Here is a 17,045-nt window from a genome sequence, read left to right as displayed (position 1 = left end):
CTCTGCATGAGGTTGGCTGTCTGCAGGGCTCAGCTCTTGCACAGATGTTCAAGTCCCTGATATACAATGAGACAGTATTTATGTGTACCCTGCACACACATGTACTACATTCTTCGTGTACTAAATCATCTCTGCATGGCGCAGGATTCCCATCACAATCTCAAGGCTGTGGCAGTCGCTCATAAACTTCACTCTTCAGTAATGATAATATTGAGGAAAATAATTATGTACGGATTCAGGGTAGATGCATTTTTTTCCTCAGGTGGCTTTCATCTGAATGTGGTTGGCTCTGTGGAAGATCAGTTCCACAAGCTTACCTTCAGTTCTGCAGAGGGTAGTTGTGAAGCAAAGACCAATGGAATTCCCCCAGATATGTAACAACAACAACACACAAACAAACAAACACAACAAAAAACAAAAAACAAACAAACAAACAAAACCTCTGGCAGAACAAGGATTTGGTAGTAATACTCAAGTGATAGGATGAAGGTTGAAGATCTGACCTCCCCCAGGGACAACCCAGAGGTTATCTGGGCTGTCTTCCAGCCATTGCCACCAGACCCCATAATAGGTGGTCTCTGCCGGTTCACACCAAGTCAGTGGACATTCTTTGGTATTTACCATAAACAAGTCTGTCCTCATTGTTCCGCTGAACCCCAACTCTGACCAGAATCTTCCTAGAAACTTTGCTCTCATTGTTCCATCCTCAGGAACACAGGTCATGCAGACAGGGTTAGGGTTATTGGCCTAAGCAAAGTTTAATTATGAAGGGAAAGCTGCTACTGAAAGCAATCACATGGTGCACTGTCCAGTGGCAATGGAGTCGCTGCGGATTATCTGTGCCCCAGCCTCCCTTCACACAGTACCGGAGCATTTAGGCCATGTTGATTTTGGATAATCTTCTATCCAGGAATGGCACCAAGCTTGGCTCTGTTTGTTTTAACCACCTCAGCTGCTGATTGCTGTGAATGCTAAGCTCAAGAACTCTTAGCCTGTTTTGACACTGGGGGCACACACGTCTGAGGAATGATGAGGCATTTCAGGGTGAAGGCCAGAGAGACAATCCCAGCTCCCTGCAAGAACAACTGGTGTGCCCACAGAATTAGTACACAATGAAAGAACATTTGGTGTCTAGAAAATCTGGTAGACCTCAAGTCTGGCTAAGAACAGGCGTTATCTAACTATGACCTGCACGCCAGCTCCGACTCTTAGTCTCTTTTGGACAGCCCCTGTGCTAAGAAAGGCTTTTGTATTCTTAAATAGTTATAAGATGGGAGATTACGTATCTGACAGCCACCCTTTGTCAAGGTTGCCGACCTCTGCTGGGGGACAGCCTCTGTTTTGAAAGCATGAATTAGCTGAGATCCTTCCAGTTTCTGAAGCTGCAGAATTGTATGACCTTTTGGTAGAGTCATCTTGGTCTAGCCTTTACCACCACAAGATAACAGCTGGGCAGTCCCAGTCTCAGAGTGTTTTCAGCAACTTCTAAGCTTTCAGAATTCTGTGCCACATCTCTGGGGCGTGGAAGGAGATGCTTGATTTCAGGCTCTGGTGTTTTACTTGCTGTTTGTCAGTTTTAACTGGGACTCGCTCTTTAGAGACATGAGAAGAGCCTGAGAAGGAAGGGAAATTTACATCTCCCGCCCCCACCCACGCCCAGAAAATCACCACTAAGGTTTCCTAAGGTGTCAATTCAAGGCTTCTGCTTGGGTGCAAAGAAAGCCGCTCCTTCCAGTCTATTCTCAGCCTGAATTCCAACCCCATAAAATCAGTGCAACAATCTCTAAAGACATTTCACTCTGCTCTCTGATCACCAGCACCAGTTTCTCTCCAAGTTTGGAAAAGATGAATTTATTTTCCTATCTGTACATAGGGCTGACAGTGGGATATGTGCATAGTTTAGAATGTGTGCACAAGTTCTTAACAGGGAGAAGAGATGCTGAGCCATTTTTTTTTTCTACTGCCTGGAAGTTGTGGTTACTGAAGATGCTATCCTCCAGGACCCTGTTTCTGTGGTGTGTGTATAGAACCAACAGCTTAAAGGTGCCAACATTTTATAGTGGGGCTCTGAATTTTCTAAATATCTGTTTTTTAGAAGGCAGAGACTTCAATTCAGATAAGGAAACACAGAAAATGGCCCGGTGTTTCTCTGTTTGTTGTCCACTCTTTTGTGTAGAGCTGTGCAGATGGGGTGTATTCAGTCACCCCTGCCCCTCCCCCAGCAAGGTCCAGCTCTTCTGATCATTCTTCATAGGGTTTTACCACCCATGCAAGGTGGATCCTTGCCTTCCTCCTCAGCCAGCTCCCTGCGGCTGCTCCTTTCTACAGTGGCCTCCCTAGTAGACTCTACAGGCTTTGGCATTAGCAAAGGCAGATGCTCTGTTGGAGCAGGTCACAGGTCTTGTCTGGGAGTAAGATGCCACAAGCCTGGCCGTTCAGTGCAGCAGTGGGAACACACAAAAGGACATGCTTCCCTTCAGCCAGCTTTTCTAATCACCCTGCAGCTCTTTGCATCTAGCAGAGAGCAGCCTTGAGGCTCTGGGGTAAACCATCCCTCCAGTTCCTTCCTGGGGCCTGGGGTCTGTTCCCTCAACCCCCACAGGCCTCCCACATTAACATGACATTGCCTGATAAGTGCAGGCTGGGAGCAGCTACCACCAGCTGAACCCTCTGATCCTCAACTCACTGGAGAGTCTGGCTTTGGGATTTTGGCAAGAAGGCCTATTGCCCATGGGGTCAGCATGAATAAAGATTTCTTTCTTCCTTTCCTTTTTAAAAGTCAAACATCAACTGAAACTCTTCCCAAAGCACCCTCTGCCCCATTCTCTGTCTCTGTCTCTCTCTCTCACACACACACACACACACACACACACACACAAAACCCCCTTCTCTTAACATCTCCTCACCTGAGAAAATCTACTCTGTGTAAAATTTGAACACCAAGTCTATTCTAAACCCGTCTTATCATTTTGAAAGTCTGTTTGTCCAGCTTTGTAGGAGCAGACAGACGGTTTGAAGGCCACATACTTTTCAAACCTTGGTTGCAACACGTTTGCCCCATTTTGAAACTGTCTTTCTCCAGCCTAGGAAAAGGAAAATCTATTTGACAAAGTGGCACTCTGGCCAGTTTATCTTGTAATATGGCTTTAGCTCACTGAGTCTATTGATTTTCTTAAATTAATGTTTACAGAATGCTACTGAATTTTGCTCAACAGAACATTGTTCTTTTGTAGCTTTGTTTTAAAATAAAAGGGGGGTGGGGGGAAGACGAGACTATTATGCCATATGTTCTTTTGCTTAAACCAAGGAAACACAGCCCCCTCCCACTCCATGTGTGCATGTGTATTTTTGCTTTAAAAAAAAATTCCTAAGAGTATTTATTCTTCAGATGTTTAAGTAGCTAAATGTGTAGCTAGGAGATAGGTTCACTCTTGGGACCCCGCATTACTCAAGTATTAAAGTAATTGAATCCTCCAAGGGGCCTGAAAGTTGAATGCCCCCTGCAGCATCAGAGGGAGGGAAGGGGGATTTAGGCCTAATTTTAGTTGTTGTGAAAACCTCCCTTTAGTGTGATTCTGGAGGCTGCCCCCGCCTGCACACAGGTAGAGAGAGCATCCAGGACATCCTAATCACATTTACATGCCAGTTGGCCCTTTCTCTCTCTATCACACCCCAAACACAAACACACAAACACACACACACACACACACATGCACACAACCCTCCCTCTGTCTCACACATACACACACACACAAACTCACACACACATGCACGCACACACACAAAACAGGACGCCTTACTCTTAGATCACGGTGCTCAGGGCTAATACATACTCAGACTGTAAAGATGACTCAAAACTGTCTCTTCCCAAGAAAGAACACACTTCCATTCAGCCCCTGACATTACAGAAGGTGAGACTTTGAGTCCCAGTTATGAAATAAGCAAAATAAAATACAAAGCATCTTTCTCCCATGTGTGGACCCAGCCAATAATGTCACCCAAGCAGACTCAAAACCAGGCTCTGCGCATGCTCATTAACCATGGGAAGACGCTTCCCAGGAGGCAGAACTGTGCTCTGAAGTTTCTGTCCACTCTGAGAAGGGTGAGAGAATCCCACAATTCACCAATAGCATCCAAACCTCCCAGTCTTCTGAAAGGCAGGGGAGTCTGGGCTGTCCACACAGCACAACCGCATGCATGGGTGGCATCGTGTGGCCATATTTCATAGGTCCATGATTTCTTGATTCTGCTCCTGGCTGGAGTTAGGGTGACCAAGAAAGAGGCAAGGAGCAACCATACGGTCTCTGTATCTGTTATGGCTGATAGTCTCTGTGAAGAGTACAGCCCCATCTGAGCTCATCCATCTAAGCCCACTCTTGAGCAGTACAGGTCCCCAGCTTACGCCACTGCAGTCAGGAGACAGGCCTCTCCTTGATCAATATTTACTTAACAAACAGCAGGGATGGGCGAGTTTGTTTAGAGGAGTCATGTGCCCACCAGGGTGAAAGGCTCGGAAAGAACTTCAGCGTTGGTCTCTTTCATGGGACCTTTGTGTCCCAGGCATGCCCGTGTTGGGGAGATAGATGCCCTTCTTCCTCTGAACTCTTCCAAAGACGTTCAGAAGTCGTCTGGGAAATGCTTTGGTGTCTCTGCTTGGTGAACTGTCGTGTTCATACATATGGAGGGTTCACGCTGTGTGTTTAGTTTTGAAGAACATTTTAGAGTCTGATTTTTCTCAGCACATCTCTGTGCAGGTTACACATTATGGAAAGGGCCCAAAGATTAATTAAGAGTAACTGTAACATTTTATATATGGATATATATATATGGAAACATACTTACATGTGTGTGTAAAATATATAAAAATATATAATTATATAAGCCCCCCCCAAAAGGCTTTGCAGATTTTCCGAGATGCCTAGCCAGCCCTGTGCCTCAGATGTATTTAACTCTCCTCTTAAATATGAATTCAGCGGTGCCCCCGAAGTTGAGACCACTTTTCTTTCAACTTGCAATTGTTTGCCAGCTCCAGTCCCTGTGACTCAGAGGCATCTGCGGCTAGTTCGAGGGGTTTTGTTTCAGTCAATGGGGAGGGTCTGGGGATGCTGGGGGTGGGGGAGTTATTTATTTATTTGATTTGGTGAGTCCCGGAGTTGTAAAAAGCTGTCTGAAATATTCATGCAGAGCGGTCTGAGAAGCCGGGTTTCTGTTTTATTTACTGCACAGTAGAACAACCACAGCGGATTAGTTCTACAATACCCGTAACAAAAGCCCAACAGCTGATGCATGTGATGTTAGGAGGTGACAAAACAGTTAAAGTATGCTGCTGGCTATGGGCAAGCCAGTCAGCAGATGCAGACAAAAGGCCTGTGACAGGAATAACTCTCTCCAAGGCGAGCAGTGAAGAGTATCCAAAATACCAGCACCCTTTTCTCCTTGACATTGTCTTCTCGAAGTCAGCATTTTATTGCCCTTTTATAGTATTAAAAAAAAAAAAGTGGGGAAGGAGAAAGAAAGAAAACCCACACACGAACGGATTCACCAGAACGCAAGCAGGGGCTCTCCTTTCTCCCCTCTCAGCCACTCCTGTCAACCTTATACGCGTCTTCCGTTTACATGTTGAAGTTTGGGGTGGGGGCTGGGGATTAGCTTACAAGACAACGTGTCCAAAACATCTTCCTTACAAAGACTGGGACCTGGTGATAGGCTGAAGCGGCCATTGGGCGGTGGTTCTTGGGGTTCTTGGGGCTGCAGGGGCGGGAGGGGGCAATGCTTGGCTTGTTTTCTATCCATTTCAGTAAAGATGATTCCATTGGTGAGCTGAGGCCAGTGGGCCAGTTTTTGAAGGGGATCAAGAATGGAGGACTGTCCACTGGGACCTGAGCAAAGGGCAGGGTTATGGTCCCCCCTCCTCCCCTACAAGAGGCTAGTGAGTGAGCTGACCGATGCTTCAGAGGTGTGAAAAATCAGCTTCCCTGTCTCCAGAAAATAGGAGAGACTGTCTTCTTTTTAACCTTTGTAATTCCCCCCTCTATTCTCTGTGACATTCATTCAGCTGCCAAGAGCGTTTGGCAAGGTTTGGGCCAGCGAGCACACTTCCAGTGACCGCTAACCTTGGTATGTCCTGACACTTATGATGAGTGTCTGCAGGACACAGAAGGCAGGCAGCCTGCTATGTCAGGCTTTCATTATGGACTGCAGAGACTGGGGACGGCCAGTTTAATAAAACAAATCACCCTTGAAGGTAAAGCAACTGGGAAGAGGAGGAGGAAGACAGGAGGGGGATGTCTTTGCCACTCAATCCTATGAGAGAGAGAGAGAGAGAGAGAGAGAGAGAGAGAGAGAGAGAGAGAGCACAAAACACCCCCCCCCAGCCAGCCAGTCCACTGCATGTGTGTGCTGCCCAGCTGTGTACTGCGCAGATGTAAACTCTTTTCTTCCATCCTTCAGGAACCCACAAGCCCCCGCTCACTCTGATCAATCAGTAAACGAGAGCAGACAATCAGGATGGAGTTGGTAGATGCTTGTTGGTCATCTCCCCTCAGAGTAGCCAGTGTATTCAAGTACCTCATCATGAGTCTGTCTTCTAAATGTCAAGGCAAGACTATTTGGGGTGAGGCTCCTAGGCTGGGATGCCTTTTTATCAGAGCAAAGTTTCCACTGTCCCCTCCTGAAGAACTCTGGCCAGCCAGCTCCCACAATAGCCTCCTAGGTCTGCCAAAGACTTTGGAAGCCTTTTGTTTTTCCCCTGTGGCATGTCCAAAGGCCTGGCCTCCCCCCTCCCCCGCCCCCGGCCGCCTGCATTGTCTTGCATTCCAGTGACTTGATTGACTGTTGCACCTGATGCTGAGGAGACTCAAGGGTTCACTGTAGAGATTGTTGGGTTCTATTAAAAGAAACCCAGATAAGGGATTACTTGTCACTAAGGGCTTCTCTGCAGATGTTTATTAGTGATTGGAAAGCCATTAGGTGTGAGGAGGTGCCTAAAATATGGGCAATGTCATGATCCTAATCCTGAACCCCGATGCGCCCCCCCAAACATCAGGAAGATGCTGCCTTCCTCAGGTAAATGAAGGTGGAGAGGGGTTCTGAAGAGAGAGCTGAGGCTCTGTTTTCATGAGTGAGATCTCTACCTGTGGGTGGAACACCTCAGCATTCTCTCAGAATAGCCATTGTTACCCCACACTGACCTCTGGAGCCACCATCAAAACAGGAGCTGCTCCAGTATCGGAGGAGCTCCAAGAAGCCTTTTACCCGACACGGTCCTCTGAGTGTGCACTGCCCAGAGCAAGCAGAAAGTTAGCAAGCTGCTTCATCTTGCACAAAGAGGACCCTATTCCCAATAACCAAACCAGCAGCCAGTAACTCTCTTAACCCATTTTATTTACATTGACATTACTGGCTCCCCACACATGGTTTTCCTCAGTTATAGAGACACAGCTGGTCGGGAACTGGTTGCCTGGTCAACCGGCCTTTTATAGAAAGGACTGGATCCTCGCTGCACCCAGGAAGGAAGAAGCAGGAGGATCACACATTCAAGGAAATCTTCTCTGACTACATGCTGAGTTCAAGGCCAGCCAGAGCTACATGAGACCCTGGGTCAGAAAGCAAGGAAGGAAGGAAGGGAGGAAGGGAGAGAGAGGGAGAGGGAGGGAGGGAGGGAGGGAGGAAGAGAGAGAGGGAGGGAGGGAGGGAGAGAGGGAGGGAGGGAGGGAGAGAGGGAGGGAGGGAGGGAGGGAGAGAGAGAGAGAGAGAGAGAGAGAGAGAGAGAGAGAGAGAGAGAGAGAGAGAGAGAGAGAGAATGTAAACTAAATCTAAATAAGTAGTGGAAAAGCATGCAGAGCCCAGCATGTTTTGTCAGAAAGATGTCTTAGTTCACTGGTATCTTTATTTTATGATTTCTCATAGATTTTTTTCATCCATAAAATGTTTTCTAAGATTTGTGTTACTTAAAACTATATCTTTTCATTAATTTGCTTCTTTGAGGCTTTTTGTTTTTTGATTTGTTTTGTTGTAGTGGTACTGAGGATTAAACCTCATGCAGGCCAGGCAAATACCGCACCACTGAGCTGTACCCAGCTCTGGGTTTCTTTCCTCAAAGCCTTGCGGGAGCATACCAGTAGACTACAGAGCACTATGGGATGGAGCAGGGGGGGGGGGGGTCATCTCCTCGTGAAGGACAACAGTGTTTGTGGAATAATAAAAGCTCTCCTAAGGAACATGTAGGTGACACAGAATAAAGACCTGGGCTTCTCAGCTAGGACACCTCATGATGGGGACAACACACTGAAACCACTTACAAGAAGGTGAAAAGTCAGACAGTACAAAAGCTGTCACAGGGCAGCGATGGTGACCTCAAGAAGTGAATGTTAAAACAGGACAAGACACATCAGCTAAGGCTCATGGCCTCTGAGAACTGGAGTAGAGACTTGGCACAACTCCTCTGTCTTCAGTGAAATCCTAAATTACCCGACCCCCTCAAAAGCTCATGCTGTTGTAGAGTTATCTAGACAAATTCTGCTTCTGACAGCTTCCACAAGGCCCTCCTCCCTGGCCCTGACTTCTTGGGGATAGGCTAGGCCCAGGTGGAGTTGGGTGTGTCCTTGGAGTGGGTGGGACATCTCCCTGGCCCTGGCTGCCTGTGGATAGGCTAGGCCCAGGTGGGGTTGGGCGTGTCCTTGGAGTGGGTGGGGCATCTGACTTACCCGCCCTTTGTAGCACTCACACCTGTGTGTTTCCGAGCTCTCTGTCTCCCGTAGCTCTAGGTTTGTTGTTGAAGGAAGACAGGTCCCCATGGAGGTTCTGTTGGCAGCAGCCAGCGAGAGAGCACACAGTTTGTACCGCTGATCTTTGTACGTGTTAGCATTTGGCTGCAGACCTACAGCCAGCCACATGGCCTCTCTCAGCAAGGCCCGTTTGGTATGACTTGTCATTGGGTGGGGACAGGATGCTCCCTCCAGGAAATCCGCATGTCTGCAGGTGCTTCCATGGAATCTCTGTGGCTTCTCAGTAGACTGGTGTTTGTCCAGTAAGGGTGAAGGGGCCCTTGCTACACTTCCTGTCAGCTCTGAGCTCTGTCTGGACAGGCCAACATAAACGCTTCGGGGAGCGATTGCTCAATAACCTCCTCTTTACTTCTGAGACGCAGGGTCTCAGTATAGCTCTGACTAGCCTGGAACTCAGATCCAAGTGCTCAGATTGAAGATGTGGGCCATTGTGCCTGTTCTAGACTTGGTGTTGGGCCCTTTTCTTCCCTTTCCCTTTTTTCCTCCTTTCCCTTTTTATTTATTTATTGATTTATTTTTCTGGAAAGTTACTAGATTTCCCTAAAGAGCAATTGACTAGCTACTGGAAGAAATGAGAACTTCAGGGACATCCCGTGATTGTTTTAGTTTTCTATGTTGCCTATCACTCATTCATGTGTATGTATCTATGTATATGTATATCCATGTACATGCCCACTATACCTGCTGAGAAAAGGCAGAGAGGGAGACACTGCACTTGTTCGTGGACAATTATCTCCCAGTAACTGGCATTTCTGAGCTGCAGTGAAGGTCTTTCATGTTATATCTGTGAGGATAGAAGTGTCTACACATACACTGCCATGCATTCATGTCCTCCTACATCGGAACTTGATGTAAAAATAAAACCTCACTAATGTGTACTGGGAAAATTATTAATGTGCAGTTATTTTATGAATCCATCACGCTGATATGAGCACTGAGAGGCCATGCTTTACTGTAAGTTGCTTCTGAAGAGTGCCAAGTATTCTTCTCACAGTCAAAAGGTCACACTATTTAATCAGGAGAAGACAAAAGAAGACAGACAGAAAGACAGACAGACAGGTCTCATACATTAATTGCTATGGGAGCAAGGACTTGACAAATAGAAATTCCGAAAGGCTTATTTGGAGAATGACAATCTTGGAGTAAAATGGCCCTGAATGAGTCCTTCTGATCTCTCAGTGCCTCTGTTTTTTTTTTTCCCCCAAGGTATCATTGAGACAGTAACACCTTACACAGAGGTTGGAAAAATGAAATGACATTCACTATGTAATGTAACATGGTATCCGACACAGTAAACACTCAGTAAGTGTTAGCTTTTGTAACAATGATCAATTACACAAACTGCCATCTAAGAAACTATTCTAATGCCAAAGCAAAAGGTAGCAATTCAGGGTTCAGCGTAAGTTTCATAGCTCAGGATTTTGTACTGTTATCTTACCCCTTTATAGTACTGGCTATTTTAATAAACAATTGCGCGTCCAGGCAACAGTTCTACAGCACAAACAGGAAACCGATTTTAACGTTTCTTCATTGACGTTAGGGATTTAGTTCATGTAGAAGCCCAACATGTATTATATTCTGAAAATACATTATTTTTTCATAATGGGAGTCCAAAGGAGAAAGAAATCAAATTCTGAAAAGGGAGATGGCAAGTTTCTTCTCGAACGGACCTGCTTAACCACGTGAGGACGTGGGTCTCTCTTCTACTGCAGCGTTCCACAGTGAAACGCTGGTGTTGGCGGGTCCCATGTATCCTCTGCGCATGTCTCCTCTGAAACCCACGGAGCAGCCGCCGTCTATCACAATGCTGCTATATTTAACAACTCCACACAAGAGAATAGAGGCCGGCCATTTTTAGAAAATGCAGGTGCCGTCTAAAGCCCCCTTCTGAGAGTGTGGACTTAGCTCAGTTTCCTTTGAAGAACTACAGACTTGAAACTGAAAACTTTATTAATACCATTGTCTCCTTGTATCAGCAGGTTCCAGAGAGATTCCTGGAAGTTGCGCAGATCACGTTACGGGAGTTTTTCAATGCCATCATCGCGGGCAAAGATGTTGATCCTTCCTGGAAGAAGGCCATTTACAAGGTCATCTGCAAGCTGGATAGTGAAGTTCCTGAGATTTTCAAATCCCCTAACTGCCTACAAGAACTCCTTCACGAGTAGAGATTGCAACGCTCTTTTGAATGTATGGATAGAAGAATTCCCCCTTGGATGTCCAACTTCTCTGTGTCTAGATTTTGGTTTTATATATTTGTGTGGGGGAGGCATGGATATGTTGTGATGTCAGCTGTTGGTTCCTGCTCATCTCTGGGTTCCTTTTCTTTTCCTTCATCACAAGGGGATGGGATGGGCGTTTTCCTTTAGTTTACTTTTGCCCAAGGCCCTTAATATTTGGAGACTTAAGGTAGGGTTGGTTTTCAGGAGAAGGGAATGTCAGCCTGTGTAAAGTGCACGTGAGCTATGGAGTGAGCCAGTGACTGTGACACAGCTCACATGCATACCCCATGCTGTGTCTCCTGTTTCTCTAGGGTTAAGAAGTTCTGGAAGAACCCGAGGAAAACACTTCACACACTGGAATACCTTGTTTGATTTGAGCCTGATAAGCAAGCTTTTCTTAAACATCCAAACCAATGCCCTCGGCAGCTGGGTAGCTCACATCTCAAAAGTATCCTCAAAAGACAGAGTTTTAGAAAGATTGTCACCAAGTCCTTTGTAAGAGAAATGGCATAAACCCCCAGACCCAAGTTTGTACAAAACCGACTCTCCTGAGACAAGGCTGGGAACGCACGCAGGCCAACCTGCTGTCTCTGTGAACTTTAGAACAGGCTCGTGGTGAGATGTGAGCTTGGCCGTGTGGACTTAGAGGAAACCCTGTGCTTTGTCACTAGTTGCTATTTACTTTGCTTCAGATATTAAAAGGCATGAACTTTCCAAATGTATCCTTTGCTTGACTCTCTTTATACGCTTAGCATTGCTGTTGCTGTTTAACCTTCTTTCTTCTCCTAAAACACTAATTTCTAGATACCTTTCTACAGTAAGGAATTAAGAAGTCCCACTGACTACGAAACCCTTGCCCACTCTTGGAGCACGCTGGCAGCTGCTAGTGGACCTGATCTTTACTTCCTGTGAGGACATCACCCAGGAATGGCTCATTTGCATATGGGTATGGAGGGTGGCTGTCTGTCTTTTCCCTCTGGGTTGTAATATCTTAAAGCAGCTGACCAGGTCTCTTCTACTACAGAAGCTAATATTGACCCAAGTGTGTACAATAGGTTAGTTTGGGGTTACCCAAAAAGACACAACTCCAGCATACTGAGAAAGCCGACTTCTCTCTCTCCCACTCTCAGATGGCTCTTTCCAAACACCCAGGTTTTTGATAATGTACCACCTCCTACACGTGCATGCTAACTATCGCTCACGTTTGTTTTCTTAGCTGGATTTTTGTGTACGGGTGCAGTAAACAGCACTGTTCACTCTAAGAGTGTGATCCAGGCCCCTACTTCCCCTTAGACAATCTGATGTGCACACTGTAAAAATGACACAGCAACAGATCCAGTATTTAAAACATAAAGGACAGAAATGCCATTTCCCCTTAATTTCTTAAAAAATAAAAATCAGCGTTTGACTTTGGAGGACTCGGGTCAGCCCTTGTGACTGTCTAGCTGGCTGCAACGCTGTAATTCAACATCATTTATAAATTCTGCTGATGGGCAGGGATGTATGAACACAATTATTGTCAGCACAAAGCCTTAAAACCTGCTGACTTCAAGCTAAACTGTGAAGCCCTGCGAGGCCCAGCATCTTCCGGGAGACCAGAAGGCCCCGGCAATACGGACAGAGTATGGATTAGCATGCTCAACACTGTCCACTCACTACAGTAGCATCTCCTCGTCTCACGCACCCACTCCTGAATAGACAATTGTTAGAGTATATTTGTTATTTTTCTGGCTGTCTTTAAAACAAAAAGGCCAAGGTAGTCAATCATACCAGTGAGATAAATGTTACAGATTAAACAGCAGAACCAGGAACCCAATCAATACAAGTTATGGAAGTCTTTGACATGCTTCATTTGCAAAGCTGGGGCACTGTGGTTCCTGCAAGGGTCCATCAGGGTCCTAGCTGTTCTGAGTCACATGCTAATCAGATCTCCCCCACGTTACCCTTTGCAAGGTCAAAGGCAAAGCTGCAGTGTCGTCAGTTGGGTAGACAGATAGCTAGGTATCTTCGTAATCTGGGGCAAATAAATATTGACTCTAGACTTAATCTTGATTTTTAAAATATTGTTTTCCTCTGCCTTTCTGATTTAAATAGACAAATTTAGCAAAAAAAGAAAAATGTCTTTTCTACTGAATGTCAGTGCCCTTAGCTACCTAGACTCTCCTCCTGGTGTTCTCTGAGATGAACAGATGATCTCACTCTGTCAGCCTGAGGACAGACAGCTCGATGACAGAAGCAGCTCTCCACAGCTTTGCACTGAGGTGGTTGCCCCTAGTCGAGCCACTGGATCAAGCATCTCCCGGTGAGATAGTAGATGACAGAAGCCTGTCTTTCAATACCCCTACCACGCAGTTAGTTCTTAAATAAAACAAAAACCACCAAATAAATAAATAAGAATAAAATAACCTAGTATTGTTCACATCTTAATTCAGTTCTCACCAAGTGAAAACCGCTTTGTGCACAGGAGAAAGTTAACTTTTCGTGGTGGGAACCTGGGGACCATTTCTAAATGCTGTGTTGCAATTCCACATGGCCACTTCTTTTATGCTAATCCTGTATTATTTGTGTGTGTGCACTCAAGGTGATAGTCTGTGCCTAGATCTAAACTACACCAGCGTGGGGATTTAAAAAAAAAATCCTTCAAAACACCAGTTCTTTCCCCCCATAAGTACAAATGTCCTTGTGCCTTCTGTGGCTTTCTGTCTTCTTTTCACTTTATTTCCAAGTACAGCTGCAATAAACACTAATTTCTTTTCCTGGCCGTTTGACATGATGTTGATAGCTATGCATATTTTGCGTCTTTTTAAAACAAAGCGGGAGAATAATGTTTTTGAAGAAGAGAAATTTTTAGAACAGTTTGATACACCGCAAATTATTTTTTTTTCTCAATTGTCTGAGCAGCATTCGCGTTTTTGAGATTCTTGTAGAAGCCGATTTTTTTGTAACTGTGGTGTAGCTCTCGTGTGTTATTAGCCTAATGAGAAGCACTATAGAAGCAATATTTCATACCATGTGCAATGTGTGTGCAGAAGTGTGGGCGTGAGCACGCAGGCACACACATGTAAAAATATACATATGTATGCGTGTGAAGTGGAAAGCTTACCTTTTCTTATCTAGACTTTAAGAACCTATTTTAGGCATTTGTTATGTTTTGTGTAAAGAATGTTCTATTTGCAACAACACGACCCTGACTTCTTACCGTCTCTCTGGCAGTTCAATGGAGGTGTTTTGCATTAAATGGTAAAATTGCGTGGAAGATGTTAGGATCTAGTAATTATTTCAGTGAATGTTCATACCATATTCCTGAAGTTTGCTTTGTGCCTCTGAGTGTTACTTAATTGAAGTATTTTATGTTTGAAGAATCCTTGTTACTGTGCTAGGAATATGGGTGACTATCATTTTTAAAATATTTTAAAAACATCAAAACAAAAAAAAAACACTAAAGCAAAGGGGAACTTTTATAAGGAAATGTAAATATTTAACCTCATGGCCGTTGTTACGTAAGACAGACATGAGATCTTAATAAATAGCTACAGTCTCACAGCATCTGTTGAATTTATTAGGGACATTACACTGACTGTACAGGCAGTTGAACGCATCTCAAAAGTCCTGCTCTTGCAAAAGATACCAGTTTCTCTCTATCAGAGGGCAAGGGCAAGGATACAGGCGACTCTGTAAATCTATGACATTTCTTTTCTGTGTACATGAAGACATTTAGTAAGTAATCCCCCAAGTCCCCACACATGCAGGTTAATATCAATCAATTAATTAAAGAGTTGGGGGTTAACCATAGGCTGCTCCCCAAAAGCAACCATAAATTAATCAAAGCCAGAGTGGTTTACAGATATCCCCCCAAAAGCAGCAATGTGTGTAAGGACATGAACAATCCCTTTGCCATGTGTATTATAGAGAATTCATTGGTGTGAACAGCACAACCGTTTCCTACTGGTGTAAACTCCGTGTCTGCAGATTTACAGCGTTGTTTTCAAAGGCTCCCTTCGGAACGTGTAACGGTTGGTTTGTGTCGCTGTGTCACACTTACACGCAAGGAAGCTGAGTTTTGCCTCTGTAGATCTGTTGGTTTTAAACCGTCTAAAAGACTAAAGCTAAAATGCTCCTCTTCAGAGCTGAGGTCCAAGCCAGTGTTTAATCTTTGCATCCTTTTGAGTGATCCTTCTAAGACTAAGTGGAAGCATGTGGACTTTGAGTCTTTTCAACCGAGCGCTCTCTCAAATCAGACACCCCCTAATGTGCAGACACGGGAATGAGCAGGCAAATGGTTGGCCTGTCTTTGGGAAAACGGATTCACTTTTTTAAATAACCAATTCCTCTGCATATGGGGGGGAATAAAGCAGTTTAAAGTTGTATATTGCCACTTCAAATTGAGGGGAAAAATTTAATGTATTTGGAGTTGGTCTCAGATCTCTAAAAGAGTCAAAGGTCACAGCTTCCCCCAACATTGTCCCAGCCATTTCTCATATGTATATAGTATAAACCGTGACAAACACTGCCTTTATATTATTTAGCAATATGTTGTAAATAGCATTATGAAGCTCTTTTTTTGTAATAAAGACCCTATGATTTGAATATAGTACAATAACTGAGCTGATAAAGTCAATTTTTGAATTTTTTTTTAGCTAGAGGCAATTTCAATTGTGCATTTTTGTTATTGTCTATTGTTCTGAAGACTGCATAATTTATTGGTTTAATTTATCCTAATTTATTTGATGAAGGTGTACAATTTTGTATTACCAAGGATGTACTGTAATATTAATTGATAGGATTAAAAACAGTGAGACTCCCTGTCCATATTCAAAAGAAAACAAAAAGGTGCCGTAGACAATTGATTTTAAAGTAAAAAGTAAAAACAATTTAGTTTGGCAGCTACTAAATTTTAAAACAAGGAAAAAAAAAAAAAACCTAAAGGACAATGTTGTCGTGGGGGGGCGGGGAGGGTTTCTGTTGTGTGTTTTAAGCTTTTCTATATTCTCCGAACTTTGACCGTTTGCTTTGTACCACTAAAGGGTGCAGTAGTCCAACTGCCTTGTGTGCCTTCCATCTTCTCCTAAACTGAATGTATGTGCAGTATATATGCAAGCTTGTGCAAAATAAAATATACATTACAAGCTCATGCCATTCTTTTGTTTTTTTTGTTTTTTTTGTTTTTCTGAAAACCCGTGGCATTTTGCTCTTGGACCTATTAGGCTTTGATCTATAGGCCTGGAGATGTCTTTTCTGTGTCTGGAGGCTTGCTTTCCGTGTAGAGTCTCTCATTCTGATTAACTTTGGTTGGCCTTCAGCTTGAGGGGAGAGAAAGGTGGTTCCCGCTTGAGGAGATGCATCCTGGGTAAAGCACTTGTGATGTGAGGGTTGGGACCTGGACCGACATAAAGACAGGTTTAGGAGCATGCATCTTCAGTCCCAGAACTTTTACAATAAGACAGGAAAGGGTGAAGACAGGAGACCCTGGAAAGCTTGCAAGCCAGCTAGCCTGAGGATGAAGACCAGCTGGACTGGAATACATCGACCAGCTAGCCTGGGGTACATAGACCAGCTAGTCTTGGGATACACAAAGGCAAAGAAAATCCACTCTCAAACAGGGTAAAAACAAACAAACAAACAAACCAAGGACCTGTACCCAAGGTTTTCCTCTGACCTCTATGAGTGTGTGCATCCTCACATGAACACGAATGCAAGATTTTTGAGAGCTGTAGTGCATAGAACCCTTTAAGCTGGCAATTACTACTACCAATTAGAGAAAAGATGTTCTTCAAGGTCACATGATAACAAGTTAGTCTCGAATGGGACTCAAGCATGAGTCTGTTAGACCCAGAAGTAGGAGAATGAAGAAGCTCGCTATCTCCCTAAAATGTTCCTCTTGACATCACTGACAACATGTTTCCTAATTCTGCGTGAAGTATGGGCCTCAGAAAATAGTATCTCTTTATTACTCAAGAATAGTATTATATACCTGTGTGGCTTAGACAGGTTTGAGAATGCTCCCCAAGGTTTCAAGCAACAGAAAGCTGGTCCCCGGCAG

General features: G+C 44.5%; 1 protein-coding gene across 6 annotated transcripts in view; it reads left to right on the top strand.

Annotated features, from left to right (window-relative positions):
* Prox1 (prospero homeobox 1) overlaps window positions 1-16,136 on the top strand; it is a 52,793-nt gene extending 36,657 nt beyond the window's left edge. For 3 of the 6 annotated variants that reach the window (XM_006497124.4, XM_006497126.4, XM_006497125.4), the window contains exon 5: window positions 10,763-16,136. In XM_006497124.4, coding sequence (XP_006497187.1) covers window positions 10,763-10,951 — 189 coding nt within the window. In that variant the 3' untranslated portion in view covers window positions 10,952-16,136. The remainder of the gene's footprint in view (window positions 1-10,762) is intronic. The other 3 variants (NM_008937.3, NM_001360827.1, XM_006497127.4) reach the window with 2 other exon arrangements.
* The last annotated feature ends 909 nt before the right edge of the window (window positions 16,137-17,045 follow it).

This window comes from Mus musculus, chromosome 1, assembly GCF_000001635.26.
Source record: "Mus musculus strain C57BL/6J chromosome 1, GRCm38.p6 C57BL/6J".
In the NCBI taxonomy this organism is placed as follows: Eukaryota; Metazoa; Chordata; class Mammalia; order Rodentia; family Muridae; genus Mus; species Mus musculus.
Note: the sequence above shows the minus strand (reverse complement) of the source record. Positions and strands in the feature narration are given on the sequence as shown.